This window comes from Triturus cristatus, chromosome 5_2 (genome assembly GCF_964204655.1).
Source record: "Triturus cristatus chromosome 5_2, aTriCri1.1, whole genome shotgun sequence".
In the NCBI taxonomy this organism is placed as follows: Eukaryota; Metazoa; Chordata; class Amphibia; order Caudata; family Salamandridae; genus Triturus; species Triturus cristatus.
Window position 1 is genome coordinate 172,617,175 of NC_140588.1, and position 21,065 is coordinate 172,638,239.

Here is a 21,065-nt window from a genome sequence, read left to right on the forward strand (position 1 = left end):
AACTCGTAAAACGCTGCTCATGATTACTAGCTGATCGTGATTACCTGGAAAATTACAAAGAACACCTTAATAGTGCATTCGAATGTAAGGAAATCAAGGTTACAGCACCATACATAAAAGTGTGCCAGGGTTTGTGGTTAAGAGTTATGGGACTGGGAAAAGTGGCTTGGTCTCTGAGTTTAGGGATTATGATTAGGGTTTGCCGGTACCTAGCAAAATGTAGATCTCTCAATCCATTGGTGCTGACATCACTGGGCAAATCTTTCTCTTGTTAGGGGAAATAGGACTTGAGACTGAGGGAGCACACATGATTCCAACCCCTGAAACAAGGGTTTTGGGCCCATGAACACAAGGGTCAGGCTAAAGGCTCGTGTTGGACGTCACCAATCTGACTCATGCACAAACCGTCTAATTGCTGGATCATTACTCAGATGTGTAAAGTCAGGAAACCCCTAAATGTCCTTCAGGGGCACTCTTAATACTGACGGTGGTAACTGGCCTTTATGCTATGACAGCTAAAGGACATTGGATACGCAGAAACAGCGCACTGGGGAGTCCCACGACAACAAACAAAGCAAGAATTCAAACTGTGGCATAGGAGGGAGTGTTATAACCTTGCAGACTTGCCACTTAGCTAACATAAACTTCCAAATAGATGGTTCCTAGGCTGCCCTCCTCTGATCACTGCCAAAGGGTAGAGAGGGTTTTTGGTGCAGGGTGTTCATTTTATGGGCCATCTTGGGGTGGATCAGGCCTTGCAGGCAGATATAGTGAGCATCAGTGGAGGTAAGCCTGAGTTTTATGGAATCCATATAAACATAAAGTTAACTCTTCAGGTAAATGTACTCCCATTTCAAAGTGTCACACTTACACACAGCAGGTATCTTGCTCCCAATGGTTGGTAGACACAGGGGCATATTTGCATGAAAAATGCACAGCGCTGTGCCGCAAGCAATTTTGCTCCACTTTGCCTAATTATTTTCAAAACACAGGCATGCATCCTAAAAAGAATATAGCGCATCCCTATGCTTACCCTGCACTGGCGCTCAAAAAACTGTTTTGTGCCAGCGCAAGCACCCTTGCACCATGGTGCAAGGTTACCTGCGTTGCAGGGATGATTGTGTTTGTGCAGGAAAGGACACATTCCTGCACAAAAACAATCATTAATGGTGTTTTGCTCCATCTATGTGTGCTGCAGGAGGCAGCACACATAGAAAAAACAAAAAATGAGGCGAAATAAAAGTATTTCTCCTCATTGCACCACATTAATGCCTCCTTTTGAAAGGCGTTAGTTTTTGGCGCTGCCTTAGATTTACAGATCCTTGTAAATCTGCAACAGTGTCAAAAAGCCATGTGTATTGCTGGGAATGCCCACAACAACACCGATTGCAAGCACCTTTGCCACAGAAAACTGCATTGCAGAGGGCCATATTTACAAGGCTGTGTTAAGTCATGCAAAGTGGCTTAGTCCAACCTTGTAAATATGGGCTTCCATAGAGTGCCCCCAGAGTGTCAAAAAAAGTGACGCTCCGGTTGTGCTAGGGGCTTGTAAATGTGCCCCACAGTGTCAAATGTATAACTGAATAAAAACAGCCATTTTTTTAAGTGGGAGAAATTTCAAGTGCAGAAAAATGTTCGATATTATGAACACTGTTTTGCCGGAACATTTTTCTGCACTTTAAATTTCACTAATAAAAAAATGGTTGTATGTTTGTGTTATACATTTTACAGTGCCACATATGGTGAAATTTATGACCTGTACCACAGGTACACATGACACGGACTGTCATTCATCCATGCACATATATCCCATTCATATGCACACATACTATTCATGTGCACACATCCCCAAAGACCACGCTCTGATTGACACATAGCAGTCCTGTCATAGTGTCCCCTGTCAAAGTATTTTGTTCAAACAGTAGTCTTTGGCTCTATGGACATTAGCCATATATTCAATTAAAATGGGCTTGGGGGTATCTAGTAACATTGCACGAGTGGCTTAGCCTTCAGTAGCTCACAATGATTTCCACTGATCAGAAGTAACTCTCACTACAAAACAAAGTTGGGGACCCATGGTGTAATCTCTGAGACAAAATTTACAGCAGACTTGGAGAAGGTTAGCAGAAGTGAGGGATCAGCTGCTTTTGTATTTGTTTTGTGGCCAGGAGCAATCAAGCATTTTACATACACTGTTTAAATAAAATGATTTTCCTGACCACCTTAGGGGAACCCAAAGACAGGTGTGCCAACGGTGATCACAATAAGCCTTCCTTTTGCACTTGTGTCAGTGTTCATAATCGTTATTGCAAATGCAATCAAGATAATGTTTTCAAACCTACACAGTCATTCACTAAAAAATACCCATGAATTGACTGCAGCTACTGTACTAAAAAAAAGAAACAAATCTGCCACCAGCCAGAATCTAGATAAAGGGGGGAAGTAACAAAATTACCCCACTCAATAATTAATGCTAGGGACGGTTGTTGTAGTTCAAAGTTATTGTTAAATACAATTATATTTTTATGCCAATCGTGGAAGGTCTGACATTCCTCTTTTGTTCGAAGGTCTGACAATTTTCTTTTGTCCCTGCCAGAGGGAGAAAACATCACAAACGTGTCATAATTGTGTTATTATTTGGCTTTTGAATGAATATTTAAAGTAGATATGTGTGTGATAATTCATGCAGAGGTTTTCTACTTTGGCAAAGTCTTTTTAGATCGATCATCAGCGCGAATGTCTGCAAGACCTGTTGTGATCAGTAAAACCACTCTATTCCCACCTCCTGCTTACCGTTGGCTCATTCCACCGTCATTCTTCTTTGTAGCCTCCTGTTTCGTTGTGTCAGCCGATACTTCACTTCCTTTCAGCCTTCCTTTCAACTGAGGAGCACCGGCAAAGTACGGTGTTCATACGCATGCCTACTTTATCTCCTATTTATTGATTCTTCCCTCGTCGCTGCTTGTTTCCTTTTACTTTGTCTCACCTTTTAACTTAGATTCGGCAAATTGAAGGTTTGTTCTTTGCTTCCTGCTGCAATGACCTATTCACTGCTGAAGCCACACAGGAGGCTGCTCAGAAAAAAAGCATTTGCAATGCAATAAATGTTGCATTAGTCAAAATGCGAGCTATTGGCGTTGCAGATGCTAATTTTTTTCCCGTTTCAAAGTATGCCAGCAGTAGCATAATAAACAAAGAAATTCCTTTCACGAAGAAAAAGGACGCAGTACCACAGGCTGTTACTAGGTGTCCCTGGGACGTCTAGTAAAGAAATTCCTTTAAATAAGGAAAGGGTGTAGTACCACAGGCTTTAACTAGGTGTCCCTTGAATTTCTTCTATAGGTGTCCCAGTGGTACTGCGCCCTTTCCTTTGTGAAAGAAACTTCTTTGCGTATTATGCTACTGCTGGAATAATTTGAAATGAAAAAAAAATATTGGCATCTGCAACGCCAATAGCTCACATTTACATTAATGCAAGACCTATTGCATTGCGAATGCTTATTTACCTTCCTGCCCTGCTGCTGTTTAGGGATTAGCCTCCTTATTGCATCATGCAGGCAGTATTCCTGTTTCCGTGTATGCTGTTATTCATGTTACATGTCCCATATATTGGAGGGCCTGATAAAAAAAATTAAAAAAACATACCGGAACATGGAAGCAGACAAAAAAGCAAGACTACACATTTGTAGTGACTTTGAGGCATGGACTGACTTAGCTGATTACATTGTCCAAAAAAGAAGACTGACAACACGTGTAAAATGAAATGCAACTTCGACAAGCAGTCATGTAATTTTTTTCTAATTAGTTGCTTAACCAACCCTGTACATACACACATAATGACCCTTCTCATTCTGTGCTCAGACCAGCCTCCTTGATTACCAGGTCATGTAGCGTATTAAAATACATTTTCCAGCACACACCATCAAAACAAGGACTTCACATCAAACCTGGGATATTTGGTCACCCTCCTCCATGTATGAAATGAAACTTCTTGATATTGCACAATAAAATTAATAACAATTCTTCTACTTTTGTTACATAGATAGGAACTTTTGAGGACACCTAATACCTTTCACAGCCTCTCCCCTCTGCACACACTTTACTTTAACTTTGGGCCGTTCACTGAAATCCCTTGTGTTGTTTTACAGAGTGGACCTGATGCTGTCCTATGATTATAGCCCAGTTTCAGACCCCGCCCTTTCTTTGTGGTGGCTGGCATCCAACAGGAACAAGTTCATGTTATAACCGGTGGAGACTTCGACCTGAGAAGGCACATCTTGTACACCCTCTATCTATTTGGAGGGAGGGTATATATATTTGTGTACAGGATGGTTTATTACGCGACTCGAATACTGTGCACCTGAACTAATAGTTTCTTGTTTTTGGATCCGGTTCTGGGAATGTTAATAATATGTAGTGGTTCTATGTCGTTTAATTTGTGCACCACTGTTTTTGAAAATGACCAGACTTTGTTGGAAAGCTGAAACAGGATGTCTTGATGTGCCCTACAGATGGGATTGTGCACAGAGGCATAGTTGTGCATACAGATATCTTTGTGCTACTAGCTATATTTTTGCTTAGAGTACTGGCTGCACCTTACAGTATATCAGTGTTTTTTCAATTCAGCTGCCTACAGATATGCGATATAAAGTGTGGACTTTCACAAATGTTGTCTTCTGTTCTAATGTAAGACCTTACAACGCATACATTTACAATGCATGCCTTTACAACACAGTTTTTACATCGCAACATCCTTTACAATGCTTTCTTTTACATCGCATGCCATTACATCGCATTTTCAAAAACTACCTTTACAGAGCATTCTATTACATCGCAATATACCTTTACAACGCATACCATTACAATGCATACCATTACATCGCATTTAAGGTAAGTGTTAGGATAGTATAGGGGTAATATTTACTATTCTAACTCCAGTGAGTGCAACAGTAGGGTAAGTGCTGGATAGTGTAGGGGGAAAAATTACTATTGTAACTCCAGTGAGTGCAACAGTAGGGTAAGTGTGGGATAGTGTAGGGGTAAAAATTACTATTCTAGCTCCAGTGAGTGCAACAGTAGGGTAAGTGTTGGATAGTGTAAGGGTACTATTCATTGTAATGGTATGCATTGTAATGACTTGCGATGTAATGCCTGAGTTATAGTGACATGCGTTGTAATGACATGAGTTGTAGTGACATGCGATGTAATGGCTGCATTGTAATGACATGCGATGTAAAGGATGTTGCGATGTAATGACTGCTATGTAAAGGTAGTGCAATGCAATGGCTGCGTTGTAAAGGTTATTTTCCCTTCTGTTCCATTTGAGGGGCATTTTGATCCATTTCGCGTCTCCATTTTCCCGTTACTCAATGACATTGAATTAGTTTAGTGTTAGATAACATCACAAGAGGTTGAGCCACTTTGCTTTTTGCTCACAAGGCAAGTTGAATATTAATTATAATTCTTAATTTTTATTAGTGGTATGTTTGGACAAGAGGGGAGTATCTAATCAGTAGAATTTCGTAAGAAAATATTGTCTGGTCTCTTGCGTTGGAATGCTTAGGTCCATGAGAGAGTGAGAGTTTGAGGCTATGCTCTTGAATGGTCACTTGTTTTGTCCTCTCCACCTAGGGCTTTAGCATCCACTTAGAGATACAAGAAATCGATTTTCAGTGTCATAACATGCAAAGGATTCCCACTGTGTCTTCTAATTTCCTGTTAGATCAGAACTGATGGCAAATACTTCCTTTTCCAAGTTGTTAGAAGAGAAGGTTGGAATAAGGCGTGTTGGCAGGTAACAGGGTAAATCATTTTGATAGCAGCTGGTGAATGGTGCCAGCTGCCTCTTGACAAGCTGTAACCTGCAGCAACAGCCTCTTGTTACAAGGGGTGCGCCACGGTCTGTTTGTAAATGTGAACTATCAAAATGCATATGTAAATTGTGTAAGTGCTGAAGATTTACATTTCACATACTTTTCGAGGTATACAATGCATTTTACAGCCCCAGAGCTCCAAAACAGTTACAGCAAAATTGTCTCGTTTTTGGAGGCAGATGCTTTTATTGTGTAATACAACTTTAAAAAAATAATAGTGCAAATAAAGTCTGGAGTGCAGACGGCCAAAAAACAATCGTTCGTTTTGAGGCCATTGAAAGAGGGCGCTGCATTCACTTCAGCCTCAGTAAAACATTGGACGGTTATAGTTTAAAGCCTCAGCTGGGTCCTGGTTTCGATTGTGTGCTGTTGGTTGTAAAGTCCATTGAGGTAAAACCAAATTCAGGCGAGCCTCATCGATGAAGGTAGTATGTGATTGTAGACAGGCAGTGAGTATGCTGCTTTGCGTGCTGCACGTGTGGTGTGGCTGCTTTCACAGCATTGTGTCAGGGGCTGCAGCCGAGTACTGCGTCTCTGGTTTGTGGTCTTGACAGGCAGATTCTTCTACCCAAACCAGTCAGCAGTGTTACAAAAGAAACATGTCTTAGACCAGCAGCACAACTGCTGCACTCACATTTGAAACACACACTACATATTCAAAACACAAACTAGGCATTCTTACACAAGCCATACACATATTTGTCCAGGCCTCTCTGTCCCTCATTCAGACCCCGACCAGTAGTCTTTCCTAAACTTGTTGAGTTCACTTGATGCCACAAAGCAATAACCCACATAAATACACTTGACAGCATGCCACATAATTCCAATGAGCATAATTTCACTCAACGCCATACAGTTCCACACAATACAATTCTACTCCACAAATGATCATTCCACACTATATAATTTGGCAACACACCACATAGTTCAACTCAACAACACATTTACACAGTACACCACAAACATCCAATTCACACCATAGAATACCACATCAATCAATCAATCAATCAGACAAACAGCATTTGTAAAGCACACACTGTCACCCCAAGGGTATCGTGCCACAAAATTCAACAACACACCACAGAAACTCCACAACATACCACTACACAACACAAAATACCATTCCACATAATTGTACTCCATGACACACAGTCCCACTCCACATAATTCCAGTACACTCAAAACCAGATCATTACTATCCATATAATTCCACTGCACACTATGCTACATAATTTCACTCCACACATCCACTCCACACAATTCCACAAGTAAAAGTTCAAGTACAAGTCACATAACACCACATATATCCACTCCACACACATGGGTAAAAGACACTGTCATTTACAGCACCAATAGCTCTAACCTTCACAAATGCGATACCAATTGCATTGCAAATGCTTGTTTCCATTTCTGTCAATCATGCCTAGTGATCTGAGGTGGTTACTGCTTGTCACCTTGCACATGCTGTCCAATATTGTAATCTTGTCAAATTTGGTCACTATTACAATACTGATAATATTAGTAACCAGGATGATTATGATTATTTTGATAGAACATAAGTGGGGGACCCATGTGCTATGGTAATGGTATGTAAAAACCACAGCAAATGTAATTTAAAAAAAAAAGAGAAATACACGAAAATACACTATAAGAAGTAGGATTAGATGAAAGCATAAACAATCTTGAAAGGCGATTTGCTGTTTCTATGAGTGCTGCAGAATGAGCAGAAAACGAGAAGAAATTAATAATTTCTCCACGTATCACCAGTCTACGTCCAGGCATTCCCTGGTCTTAGTTTTGGTGCTGCCCCAGCCTTGTAAGCAATGGGTGTTGCAGTGGAACGCCCACTGCAGCACCCATCGCACGCTAAGTGAAGTGTGAAAAAGGGCCTTATTTACAAGGCGACGTTAAGTGGCTTAATGCTGCTTTGTAAATAGGAAGAAGGGGATATTGCCACCAGAACATCGCTAAAAGTGACGTTTTGATGGCAATATCCCCTTGTAAATATGCCCCTGTTTGTTTGAAGAATGGAATTCCAAACAGATAATCTTCGTTCAGATCTCACTTACTGAGAGGCAGTTCTTCAGGTAAAATACATCCTCTTACAATGAGATTCTAAAATGTTGTGGAGTGCCATCTGCATACTGCTGCAGCTGGTCAAAATAACCTTCTCTCAATTTACCTATTAAAATTGGTAGATGATAAAATAGGACCTATGGGCAAGCCACATAATGCTTTACAAAGGGAAGGACCTTGATGAAGTTATTGGGATGCATGAAGGACAACCAGAGTTAAAAGCGAAGACCTTCCCTCTCATACTGATACATTTTGCCAGAATATATAAAAGTGCTGCATCAAGATCAAGAGGTGCGAGCAGAAAGTGGATCCTGCCATCAGTTCTGTGATGTAATTTGTCTCTCACATAAAGAGTGACAATCTAGGAAGTGTGCCTATGATGGTCATGGTCATTAAAATACATTAAAATGGTCAATCTGTACATGTAGTGATAGGACTAGCTCCATCTGAATTACTTTCCTGAAAAACGAAGGCCAGTGATAGGCTGAAAATTGCCTAATGCTGAGCGATCAAGACTTTGGGCTCGATTCACAGAACAAACTTAAGACAAAAGCCTAAACTTACTACCATTTTGGTATTCACAGAAGGCACTTACTCATTTTGGTATTCACAGAAGGTACTTACTCATTTCGGTATTCACAGAAGTTAGGAGTCTTAACTTTAGGACTCCTAAATGCCTTCTGTGAATACCGAAAGTCTTAAAATTAGGATTTTTCTCAGTTTAGTAGTAGTATAGTTAGGACTCCTAACTTTAGGACTCCTAAATGCCTACTGTGAATACCAAAAGTCTTAAAATTAGGATTTTTCTCAATTTAGTAGTAGTACAGTTAGGACTCCTAACTTTAGGACTCCTAAATACCTTCTGTGAATACCGAAAGCCTTAAAATTAGGATTTTTCTCAGTTTAGTAGTAGTATAGTTAGGACTCCTAACTTTAGGACTCCTAAATGCCTTCTGTGAATACCGAAAGTCTTAAAATTAGGATTTTCCTCAATTTAGTAGTAGTAAAGTTAGGACTCCTAACTTTAGGACTCCTAAATGCCTTCTGTGAATACCGAAAGCCTTAAAACTAGGATTTTTCTCAGTTTAGTAGTAGTATAGTTAGGACTCCTAACTTTAGGACTCCTAAACTGAGAAAAATCCTAATTTTAAGACTTTCGGTATTCACAGAAGGCATTTAGGAGTCCTAAAGTTAGGACTCCCAACTTCTGTGAATACCGAAGTGAGTAAGTGTCTTCTGTGAATACCAAAATGAGTAAGTGCCTTCTGTGAATACGAAAATGGTAGTAAGTTTAGGATTTTGTCTTAAGTTAGTTCTGTGAATCCGGCCCTATAGCTTTTATGAAGTATTGTTTTTATGATCATAATAATCTTTTCAATAAACCTTTTCTTGAACTTAAGACTTTAGCTTTTATTCAAGAGGAGGGATCAAACCAGACTTGATCATGGAAGAAACTCCCCATCAGCTACTGATTAATTAATAATAGCCTGCAATTAATTCAAAGATTCAGCAGAAATTTACCGAGGTATTTTAGAGACTGGCCAATGTGTAATTTCAAGGGGAACGTGAACTCAACAAGGTTGTATATGACCATTGCCATGTTGTGTGTGTTGATAGCCTTACGCTGACTTGGATCAAATTTCACTTAGAAGTAAAGGATTGCAACAAGATTCATTAAATGGAAGAGAGAGTAGAGTTGCATCCAGTATTTTACGTATAGCCCTGCTGATCAATTAGTTGCACGGCCCCCAGTTTTGATATTTCAAATGGCTGGCTGAACTTCAGTGGGAGAGGAGTAGCCTTAAGATTAAGAGTGCAATTGGAATGTATTGATATAATTGTCTGAAGAAGGAAAAGTGAGAAAACCAAAATAAATGCCTCAACGGTCAATTTTTTATATCATTGAATGTGTATTTTGAGTCCTGATGAAGCAGATACGTATCTACACCGTGAACACACATTTTGGCTGTTCTTCTAGTCACGGTTGTTTTTGCCTGCTTTTTTCCTCTGGGTATTATCCTCTTTCTCCATGGAAAATCTAGAAGACATTGTGGACTGTGTTCTCTTCCTTCTGTTGTGAGGAACTGATCAATTGAGATTGAAAACATCACTATACTAGTGGTCTGATCCTGCCTTCTTGTGTAAGGAACTGAAGCTAAGGATACCACCACCAAATTGGGCATGGTACACTAAATCACAGAACTGTGGATTCATTTCACTAGTTGCACTTTATTTATTTTTTATAAATATGTGTGAAATTCTGATGGTGAGTAAATCGTTTTAATATGTTAAATTGACATGTTTTATAGTAATTATGTGATATATCGTATATGTTAGTAGCTATTTTCACATAAATGGCATATTGTGATATATATTTAAAACAAAGGTGAATGTTGGTCTTGAAAAAAGATTTATTTATAGAATGAGAATATTACCAACACCATGGTAGTATCTACCTTCGAATGTTACATTAAACTATTTATTTGGATTGCAGACAAATGGTAATGTTTGTTTACTAGGGCATTGTTAAGACTTGGAACTGTGTGCTTTACCACGGTGCCGTAGAATGTCTGTTGAATATGCATTAAAGAAATTAACAATATATGCAGTGATGAGACATTGACAGGAGTGCATTATGTGCTTCTGACCAAATATGCTTCCTTATTAATCTGTTTTATATCTTGTCAGGTTAGGACCATCATTTCCCTAGGTGTGAATGTTCATTCTCATTTGCAAAGTGATTTTTTTTAAATCATACCCATTCTTGATGAATATTACCATTATTTCTAGTATAGATAAAAGGTTATGGCCGAAAAAAACATTTAATGCATAATTTTGCCTTAATGTTTGGAAAATAAAGAACACACAGTTTACTGTAAAGAGCAATTAAAGTATTAGTACAATTTAGGAAAACGTATTAGGCCTAGGCGGAGTTTGCGGGGTTCCGCATAAGTGACCAAAAAACTCAGCAGCGCTACACGAAGTTCTGCAGGTGGCAGAATGTGTTAGGTCACTCCATTCACACTGATTTTTAGCGCCGGGTGTTTGTCCCGTGCTGAAAAATCAGAGCGAACAGCACCATGCACAGCACAAGAGGGTGCTGCTTCTTTCCGCCGCTCGAGTAGATGTTCTACTCGAGTGGCAGCTATCTCAACGTGAAAGGGGGGATTCTCAATGAGAGCGGTCGCGACCGTCGGCAACCGCCTGCGTTGCAAAATCTTGCTGGGAGGTGGTCTAGCTTTGGATTTTCCATGCTCACGCTCGCCAACTTACCATTGGCAAGCACGAGTGAGGAAAATAACTCTGCAGATCTCCACATGCTCCGCAGAGTGCGGAGAAAACTCTGCAAACTCTGTGAACGGAGCAGAGTTCACCGCCCAGGCCTTAAAATGATCAGTTTTCCTCGCCAATCGCTTTTTGAGAAATCGCTTAATAATAGTACCTCAATGGTGTTAGTTACTAACAGCTTCCTGCTTTTTTTCAGATTAATTTTTTCAGTTTTAGGAATCCTGCAACATTGCTTCCTGTAATGGATCAGTACATGTAAGAGTGGTGACTAAATTGTTTTTATTTACTTGACCCGCTCTTTATGTTTTTCCTGTTGGAATCAACATCAGGGGCGCAGTTATCATTAGTGCGGCACGTGAGGTGGCACTGGGGCCTACCTAGAGGTATGAGGGGCCTAAAGCATTCAGTATACAACAGTTTTACTACTGAAAGTGAAGTAAAAGGTGGTCATTTTCCTTCTTTGCAATAGGGACCACGTACCCTGGCTATGCCACTGTTACCACAGGAGGCCCTAACCAATCAGAAATCAACTGAACTACTCTAAGGACTTTTGTTGATGAGGGTAGCTTTCAGCATGGCACAGCATGATTTATTCTGTTGCCCGAAAACCCAGAACTGGCCTAAATTCGCCATCGTAACATGGAGTCACACCTCTACTACCAAATGTAAACATTCCCCTGCTGACAACCTTTTTTGGCTTGGTAAATAATGGGGGAAACAACAGTAACTTTAAAAATGTACTTTACTATATGGCATGGAAAGTCGTGTTATAAAATTGCAACCTAATAACTGTATTATACTTCCTTTCTCATGAAGGTACTTTGTTGCTGCTCTGTATATGATAACTCTATTGCCAGTTGTTTGTTCAGTGATGCTGAGTATATCCTACAAGAACTGTTTAAAGCACGGGGCGTGGCTAACCGTGAACTCGCCGCTTGATTTGTGGTGCATACGGATTTTGGTGAGTTCAACACACCTGGCACTTTGTCAGAAAAATATAATTCTATAAACTTTGAGTGTCATGACCTCGCAGTCATCATTGTAAAATTGAGTTGTTTTTTTATAATCCATTGTTTGCAGGGTTGTGTAGGGGAATATGAACGACAAAAAAGCTGGGTATTTTGGGGCGTATATACAAGCCCCTATTGCCAACGAAGCGTCACTTTTATTGACTCTCTGGTTGTGTAGCGCCATTTCCCATATTTACAAGGTGGCGCTAAGACACTTCTTTTTTAAATATATTTTTTAGCATTTTCAGATGGCATATGATATAACTTACACGCATCAGTGCTGCAAAGGATAATTAAGGGATACATATATACACAGCATTGTATGAGGTGTGCACCATGTGCGTTGCGACAGCATGGATCACAAACCTAAAATGGGTAGCAATAAAATGGAGGTTAAACAATCCCCAAACTCCGCCACCCACCCCCCAAGAACATTGGGTGGTCATGTTGTAGGCAGAGTTACAACCGGTAGGGTGTATGTGAAGTCTGGTGTGTCCCCGGAGGTATTTGATTAGATGTGGCCCACTCACTCTGTGAACACTTAAAGAGGGGTGCTTCAATACAAGGGAAGAAAGAGTAACCCCGTGAGGTTATTTGGGCCTCACTACTGAACAAGCATTAGGTGCTAGGCGAGGATCCACAAGGCACTAGCGATGCCAACCCTGCCCGTAAGTTTGCACTGTTAACCCCTCAAAGAACTTTTTACATAATAGGAGGAGTTTATGTTGTAGGGGTCCTCCTATTGTGTAAAAAGTTCTTTGAGGAGTTTTCTACAATTGTTGTCAATGCGATGTCGTAATTTTAAACTTCACTATCAGTCTGCACATCACGCTTTTTTCACTTATTGTGTGAGCACCTGAATACTATTATTGTGGAAATAAATCTTTCACATGAACTAACCTACGTCCCTATGTACATTGTTTTTGCTCCCTTAAAGACTTTTTAAAATTTTATCTCTCTAGTCATAGTGCTCTCCCTAGGATCACTTTATAATCGGACCTTTTAGGCCACACCAGAACCACTGTTCTTTTACCACATTAATCGCCCCAGGTTCACATATTGGGGTACCCTTGTTTCTCTCAACACTTTTGAGGATTTTCAGCGCTTCGTAAGCAATCTCCTAGCTAGTAGCAGAGAGAGGCCTATAAAGCGCTGCATCACTTTAGCAACTTCGGCCAGAGGAAATAACCCCAGTCTGCAGTGTTCTAGTGTGGTGCAAGCCTGTCAGCTCTGATAGTGCATCCAAAACCCCTCCCCAGTACCCAATCAGAGAAAGGCAAAATCAAAACATGTGTATTATTTCCGCTGCCTACAACGTGGGCACTCTGAGGTTGCTGCTGGAAACATTACGTGAATTTTGTGCGGGGTTATATTGAAAATTGAATAAACATGAATTGTGTATTACATTAATTATTTTTAGGGTTATTCCAAATATAGGACCATTCCCTGTACGTGAGTTCCCTAGACAGGTCAGTTTTCCCATTTGACTTTCACGGGAGTGAGCGATATCAATGTGCTCCCTCAGACCCCAATAGAGCCAACGTATTAAGTTTGCAGTGCCTGGAGTTGTTCATAAGTAATGGGTTCTGTATTATCGCAACGCCCAATGTTTGCGTACATAACAGAGCGCACTAGCATGAGTCAAGAACAAAGAGTAAGGCAATCCATGAGTTTGTACAAGGTCTGCAAGGGACATGAGGTTGCCATCTGCAAACAGCGAACCGACTGACTTCACCCCGGCCTGGTCCCAGGGAGATAGTCTGCGGGCAGTTAATGTGCCTGTGGGGGTAGGAAGGCCACAGAGTGGAATGCTTGGGGTGTATGGCACCCATGTTGTATTTGCATTTGTCACCCTGAGTGGGATGGGTATGCTCAGACGTGAGTCCCGTGCTCTCCATGCCACTGGAATCAAGCTATCCTGGCTGAATAGGGGTGAAACCCCGAAACCGGTCCTAGGATGCTTGGTTCCAGTCCAGGGAGGACCTGGCTTGGCAGTTTGGGCTGGACTGTTCCCATGAGGCACAGGGTCAAGACTGATTTGCATATGGCTAGGTTCAAACTGGAATGGCATGGTGAGCAAAAAAACGATGGATTTAGGCCCAGATCTCTGTACTGGGGTGAATGTATGACATTGTTCTGCATTCTGTCCATCAACTGTTGTTAGGTCTCGCTGAGACAGCGAAAGCTGTCTCTTTGAGACATTTTGTAAGTGGGCTTTCAAAAGTGCTACCCACATGGTTTTGCTGGCCTAGGGCTTGAGTGCACGATGGCGTGCACGTGCACAGCTGCTCCTCTGCTCCTTGCATTCCCCCCTCCCTTCTCACCCAGCCCTTTGATGCTCTGCTCGATTACTTTCACTTTAGCCGCTTTGACCCTTGCATTCCCCCCTCCCTTCTCACCCAGCCCTTTGATGCTCTGCTCGATTACTTTCACTTTCGCCGCTTTGATGTTTGATCGCAAACGCGATCACTTCCGCTTGGCATAGCCTGTACTTGTTCTCTTTGTCCTCACATATGCTCTTCCCTCTATGTTTTTCTCTCTGGTCTCACATGTGCTATTCCCTCTGTATTTTCACTCTGCCCTCACATGTGCTTTTCCCTCTCCATTTTTCTCTCTTTCCTCACACATGCTATTCCCTCTGTATTTGTCTCTCTTCCCTCACATGTACTCTTCCCTCTGCATTTTTTCTCTATGCTCTCACATGTGCTCTTCGCTCTGTATTATTTTTCTGCCCTCGCATGTGTTCTTCTCTCTATATTTTTCTCTCTGATCTCACATGCTCTCTTCCCTCTATGTTTTTATCTCCGGTCTAACATGCGCCCTACCCTCTGTATTTTTTGCTTTGCTCTCACATGAGCTCTTCCCTCTCTATTTTTCTCTCCTCCCTCACATGGACTCTTCCCTCTGTATTTTTCTCTCTGCCCTCACGTGCTTTTCCCTCTGTATTTTTCTCTCTGCCCTCACATACTCTTCCCTGTATGTTATCCTCTTTGCCCTCAAGTGCACTCTTCCCTCTGATCACATGCATACACAACTATGCACACATACAAACACACACATGCATTTACACACACATATGAACATATACAAACACACACAGACATGCATAAACATATGCATATACATGCACACCAACACACCAACCCCACATACACATATAAACAAGCACGCACACCAACATACTCAAACACGTATACATACACACAAACATGCATACACAGACATAGGTATACACACAAACATATGTGTACACATCCATGAAGACAAATGAACACAATGACACACCCATACTTGCACACCAACACACACATGCATACACAAACATATACACATACAAACACACACACATGCATACACACACAGATATATACATATAGACACACACACTATGCACACACACGCATCTCCCGTACTGTCTCAGGGGAAGAGTCGGTGTCAGCTGTCTCCTAGAGGGAGATCTCGCATGAGACAGTAAGACTCAGAGACATGTGGTGGTGGGGAGAGACAGACATGCCTCCCTTTAATTGTGTTGTTGCAAGATGGTGACTATCTTCTGCCACTGGTGCATTCAGATAAGCGGCAGGAAGTTCGTCGGACACATGCACTGGTTTCAATTTCGAGAAAGTGGGGTGAACGTTTCACAGATCGGGAGTGTGTGTCAACACGTGTTTCTCCTTCACGGCAAGGCCAATCAGTACGTTTTGTTTAACCGTGTGGTCATGAATCCTTTAATTGCATAAGTGAGCGGGTATGGATGTAAACAAAAATGTAACACTAATACCACATTTTCTGTCACTCTTGTGAACAGGTTTGCTGTGAATGTATGAATGAGAATGGCGTTTTAGAATACGTTGCATGGAAAAGGGTCAACATGGTGTATACGTGTTTTTGGGTGTTTTTTTATTTTTTTTCAATTTATTTTTTATTGCATGGTTAACGTCATGATATACCGGATTCGGATGCTTCATTGCAGATCAGTTGTTTGGCCCGTGGTTATTTACGAGTTTGGAAAATACTTTTGTATTGTTTCGATTCTTTTTGTCTCTGCCCTATCTCTTGGCTGCGTCCTTACTCTCTCCCATCTTCTCTCTCCACCTCTTTGCTACATGTTCTCTCGTAATGTTTTCATTTTCCCCAACTCTCCTCTTTACTCTCTCTAATTCTTTTTTTGCTCCTTTTCTGTCTCTGTCCCTTCTCTCCTCTTTCTCTCCCCACCTGTCCCTTCTCTAACCCCACTCCTCTTCCTCTGCCCGCCCCCCCATTCCTCTCTCTCGCAGTACTAAAGCATAGGCAGCACCAGGTCTCTGATGCCTTCTCAGTGTTGGCCCTGGGGGTGGAGGAGGTAAGTCAGCCCCCCAAGTGAATCCCATTATCAACAGATAGTGAACCTCTATTTACCAACAAGTACGGAGCGGTCTCAGGTGACGGCTGATGCGAACAGTGATCTGCTCTCGGCCCCGGCAGGGCCTGTGGCGTGGGGGCGTTACCTTTCACTAGGAGAGGAAGTAAAAGTGATATCCACACCTCCCCCCCACTCCACCACTGTCTCTCCTCACCCTCCACCTCTCTCTCTCCTCCACTTCTGATTCCCTTCCAACTTGGTCTCTCCTTACCCTCCACCTCGGTCTCTCCTTACCCTCCACCTCGGTCTCTCCTTACCCTCCACCTCGGTCTCTCCTCACCCTCCACCTCGGTCTCTCCTCACTCTCCACCTCGGTCTCTCCTCACCCTCCACCTCCGTCTCTCCTCACCCTCCACCTCCATCTCTCCTCACCCTCCACCTCCGTCTCTCCTCACCCTCCACCTCCGTCTCTCCTCACCCTCCAACTCTGTTTCTCCTCACCCTCCACCTCACCCTCCACGTGTTTCTCCTCACCCTCCACCTCACCCTCCTCACCCTCCACGTGTCTCTCCTCACCCTCCACGTCTCTCCTCATCCTCCATGTGTCTCTCCTCACCCTCCACACGAGTCTCTCCTCACCCTCCACGTGTCTCTCCTCACCCTCCACACGTCTCTCCTCACCCTCCACACGTCTCTCCTCACCCTCCACACGTGTCTCTCCTCACCCTCCACACATGTCTCTCCTCACCCTCCACACGTGTCTCTGCTCACCCTCCACATGTGTCTCTGCTCACCCTCCACGTGTCTCTCCTCACCCTCCACACGTCTCTCCTCACCCTCCACATGTCTCTCCTCACCATCCACACGTCTCTCTCCTCACCCTCCACCTCACCCTCCACACATGTCTCTCCTCACCCTCCGTGTCTCTCCTCACCCTCCACGTGTCTCTCCTCACCCTCCACATGTCTCTCCTCACCCTCCACGTGTCTCTCCTCACCCTCCATGTCTCTCCTCACCCTCCACGTGTCTCTCCTCACCCTCCACACCCTCCACACATGTCTCTCCTCACCCTCCACACATGTCTCTCCTCACCCTCCACACGTGTCTCTCCTCACCCTCCACGTCTCTCCTCACCCTCCACACGTGTCTCTCCTCACCCTTCACACGTGTCTCTCCTCACCCTCCACACGTGTCTCCTCACCCTCCGCCTCACCCTCCACATGTGTCTCCTCCTCACCCTCCACAGGTGTCTCCTCCTCACGCTCCACATGTGTCTCTCCTCACCCTCCACACGTGTCTCTCCTCACCCTCCACACGTGTCTCTCCTCACCCTACACGTGTCTCTTCTCACCCTCCACGTGTCTCTGCTGCACGCCTCACACTGCTGCAAGCCTCACTCTGCTGCACGCCTCACACTGCTGCACGCCTCACACTGCTGCACGCCTCACACTGCTGCACGCCACACACTGCTGCATGCCACTGCACGCCACACACTGCTGCACGCCTCACACTGCTGCACACCACACACTGCTGCACGCCACACACTGCTGCACGCCGCACACTGCTGCACGCCGCACACTGCTGCACGCCACACACTGCTGCACGCCACACACTGCTACACTAAACATTGCTGCACGCCACACACTGCTGCACGGCACACACTGATGCAACCGGCACACTGCTGCACGCCACACACTGCTGCACACTGCTGCATTACTCACTGCTGCATGCTGCACGACACTGCTGCACGCAGTACACTGCTGCACGCCACACACTGCTGCACGCCGCTGCACGCCACAGTGCTGCATGCCTCACACTGCTACACGAAACACTGCTGCACGCCGCACACTGCTGCACGCCGCTGCATGTCACAGTGCTGCATGCCTCACACTGCTACACGAAACACTGCTGCACGCCGCACACTGCTGCACACCGCACACTGCTGCATGTCGCACACTGCTGCACGCCTCACACTGCTGCACGCCGCACACTGCTGCACGCCACACACTGCTGCACTCCACACACTGCATTTATGCGAGTTTATGCTACTGACATTGTAAATGACAATGCCTTTTATTTGTTTTAAAACCAAAACATAAATAAAAGGCATTGTAATTTTACAATGCCAATAGCTCAAACACTTATAAATGCGAGACCTATTGCATTGCAAATGCTTGTTTTTGCATTTGTCACCCCGAGTGGGATGGGTATGCTCAGACGTGAGTCCCGTGCTCTCCATGCCACTGGAATCAAGCTATCCGTGCTGAAGAGCGGTGAAACCCCGAAACCGGTCCTAGGATGCTTGGTTCCAGTCCAGGGAGGACCCGGCTTGGCAACTCGGGCTGGACTGTTCCCATGAGGCACAGGGTCAAGACTGATTTGCATATGGCTAGGTTCAAACTGGAATGGCATGGTGAGCAAAAAAACGATGGATTTAGGCCCAGATCTCTGTACTGGGGTGAATGTATGACATGGTTCTGCATTCTGTCCATCAACTGTTGTTTTTGCATTTGTCACCCCGAGTGGGACGGGTATGCTCAGACGTGAGTCCCGTTCTCTCCATGCCACTGGAATCAAGCTATCCTGGCTGAAGAAGGGTGAACCCCCGAAACCGGTCCTAGGATGCTTGGTTCCAGTCCAGGGAGGACCTGCCTTGGCAGTTCGGGCTGGACTGTTCCCATGAGGCACAGAGTCAAGACTGATTTGCATATGGCTAGGTTCTAACTGGAATAGCATGGTGAGCAAAAAAACGATGGATTTAGGCCCAGATCTATGTACTGGGGTGAATGTATGACATTGTTCTGCATTCTGCCCATCAACTGTTGTTTTTGCATTTGTCACCCCGAGTGGGACGGGTATGCTCAGACGTGAGTCCCGTGCTCTCCATGCCACTGGAATCAAGCTATCCTGGCTGAAGAAGGGTGAACCCCCGAAACCGGTCCTAGGATGCTTGGTTCCAGTCCAGGGAGGACCTGCCTTGGCAGTTCGGGCTGGACTGTTCCCATGAGGCACAGGGTCAAGACTGATTTGCATATGGCTAGGTTCAAACTGGAATAGCATGGTGAGCAAAAAAACGATGGATTTAGGCCCAGATCTATGTACTGGGGTGAATGTATGACATTGTTCTGCATTCTGTCCATCAACTGTTGTTTTCACCCGTGTTTCAGTGCCATTTTCCAGTAGGGCAGGGCTATGCGTAGCAAGTATGAACCCTTGTGTAATGCTGAGTACTCTGGACACAGCAGTCTATGTAACCTTCCCTGTCGTAGGTGCGTGGTTGTGCATCCTAGTTCAAACAAGTTATGTCCTGCTAGCTAAAATGACAACCATTGCACCTGCCTGGCTATACAATAGACTTTAAAATCGGGGGGCCCCCTTTCCCCCCGGATGCCGGCAGCTGCAATTTAGATAGGCTAACTCTACAACCCCTTTTCCCCCATATGAGGTCAATCAATATGGTGTTCACCAGTTTAAATACCCAGGCTAGGACTACTATTGGGAGCACAAAATGATACAGTAAACATGGTAAAATCACAATTTTTGCTAATGCCAGCCTGCCTGAAATCAATATATATATAACGTGATCAGAAGGACACTTGAGATCTCAGTAAATTGATTTTATGTACAAAGTTACCTTCCAATAGATCCTGTGTTTCCTGGTATATCTGAATTCCTAAATACCAGAACGTGGTAGGCTTCGTTTTTAGTTGTAACTCACCAAATTGAAAGTGGGCGCAGTGTAAGTATTAAAGAAGGAACATCCACAGGACTTGGTGGCATTAATTTGCAGCCCTGACAGTTGACCAAACTGAAAGAGCAATTGGGCCAGTTCTACTGTACTCACCTGGAGATCTCTGAGATACTGATGACTATAATCAGCGTATAGAGATACGGAATGTACAACTCGACCTAGCGGAATCCCATCATGAACCATTATGTGGTGGATGTGTTGTCCGAGTGGCTCCACCACCAACACAAAAAAGGAGCGGGGACAGGGGGCAGCAGCCCTGTCGGGTACTGTGAAATATCTGATGGGATTGGAAAATATGTTGACCAGTTTTGGCTCTGGCTGTGGGTAAGGAATATAGTAATGTTACCTATTTGATATATGTTGGGGGAATCCCATAACGCACCAAGGCCACAAGCATATAATACCAGCCCAGAGTGTCAAAGATCTGCCGGATTTCTAAAGAGAGGTAGCTGTCATATGGGTGCTGACTACGGGCTACATCCATTATCCCAAACAGACGTCGTGTATTCAGGGAGGTGTTGCGGCAAATAACGAAACCTCTTCGATCTGTGTGTATCAGTTGTGGGACAAGAGGGAGTAATCGGTGGGTCCGAATTTTGCTGAGAATTTTGTATTCAGTATTAAGGATCGATAGTAGTCTATTCGAGGTCAATTCAGTCTGTGACTAATCAGGCTTTAAAAGAGACATCACCAGTGCCTGCCTGGTAGTAGGGGCAATGCTCACA

The 21,065-nt window shown here is 43.7% G+C and overlaps 1 protein-coding gene across 1 annotated transcript in view; it reads left to right on the plus strand.

Moving 5' to 3' along the window:
- LOC146822752 (uncharacterized) overlaps positions 1–21,065 on the plus strand; it is a 381,837-nt gene that overhangs the window by 248,431 nt on the left and 112,341 nt on the right. Inside the window, exon 4 of the mRNA XM_085606938.1 lies at positions 12,054–12,198. Coding sequence (XP_085463064.1) covers positions 12,054–12,198 — 145 coding nt within the window. The remainder of the gene's footprint in view (positions 1–12,053; positions 12,199–21,065) is intronic.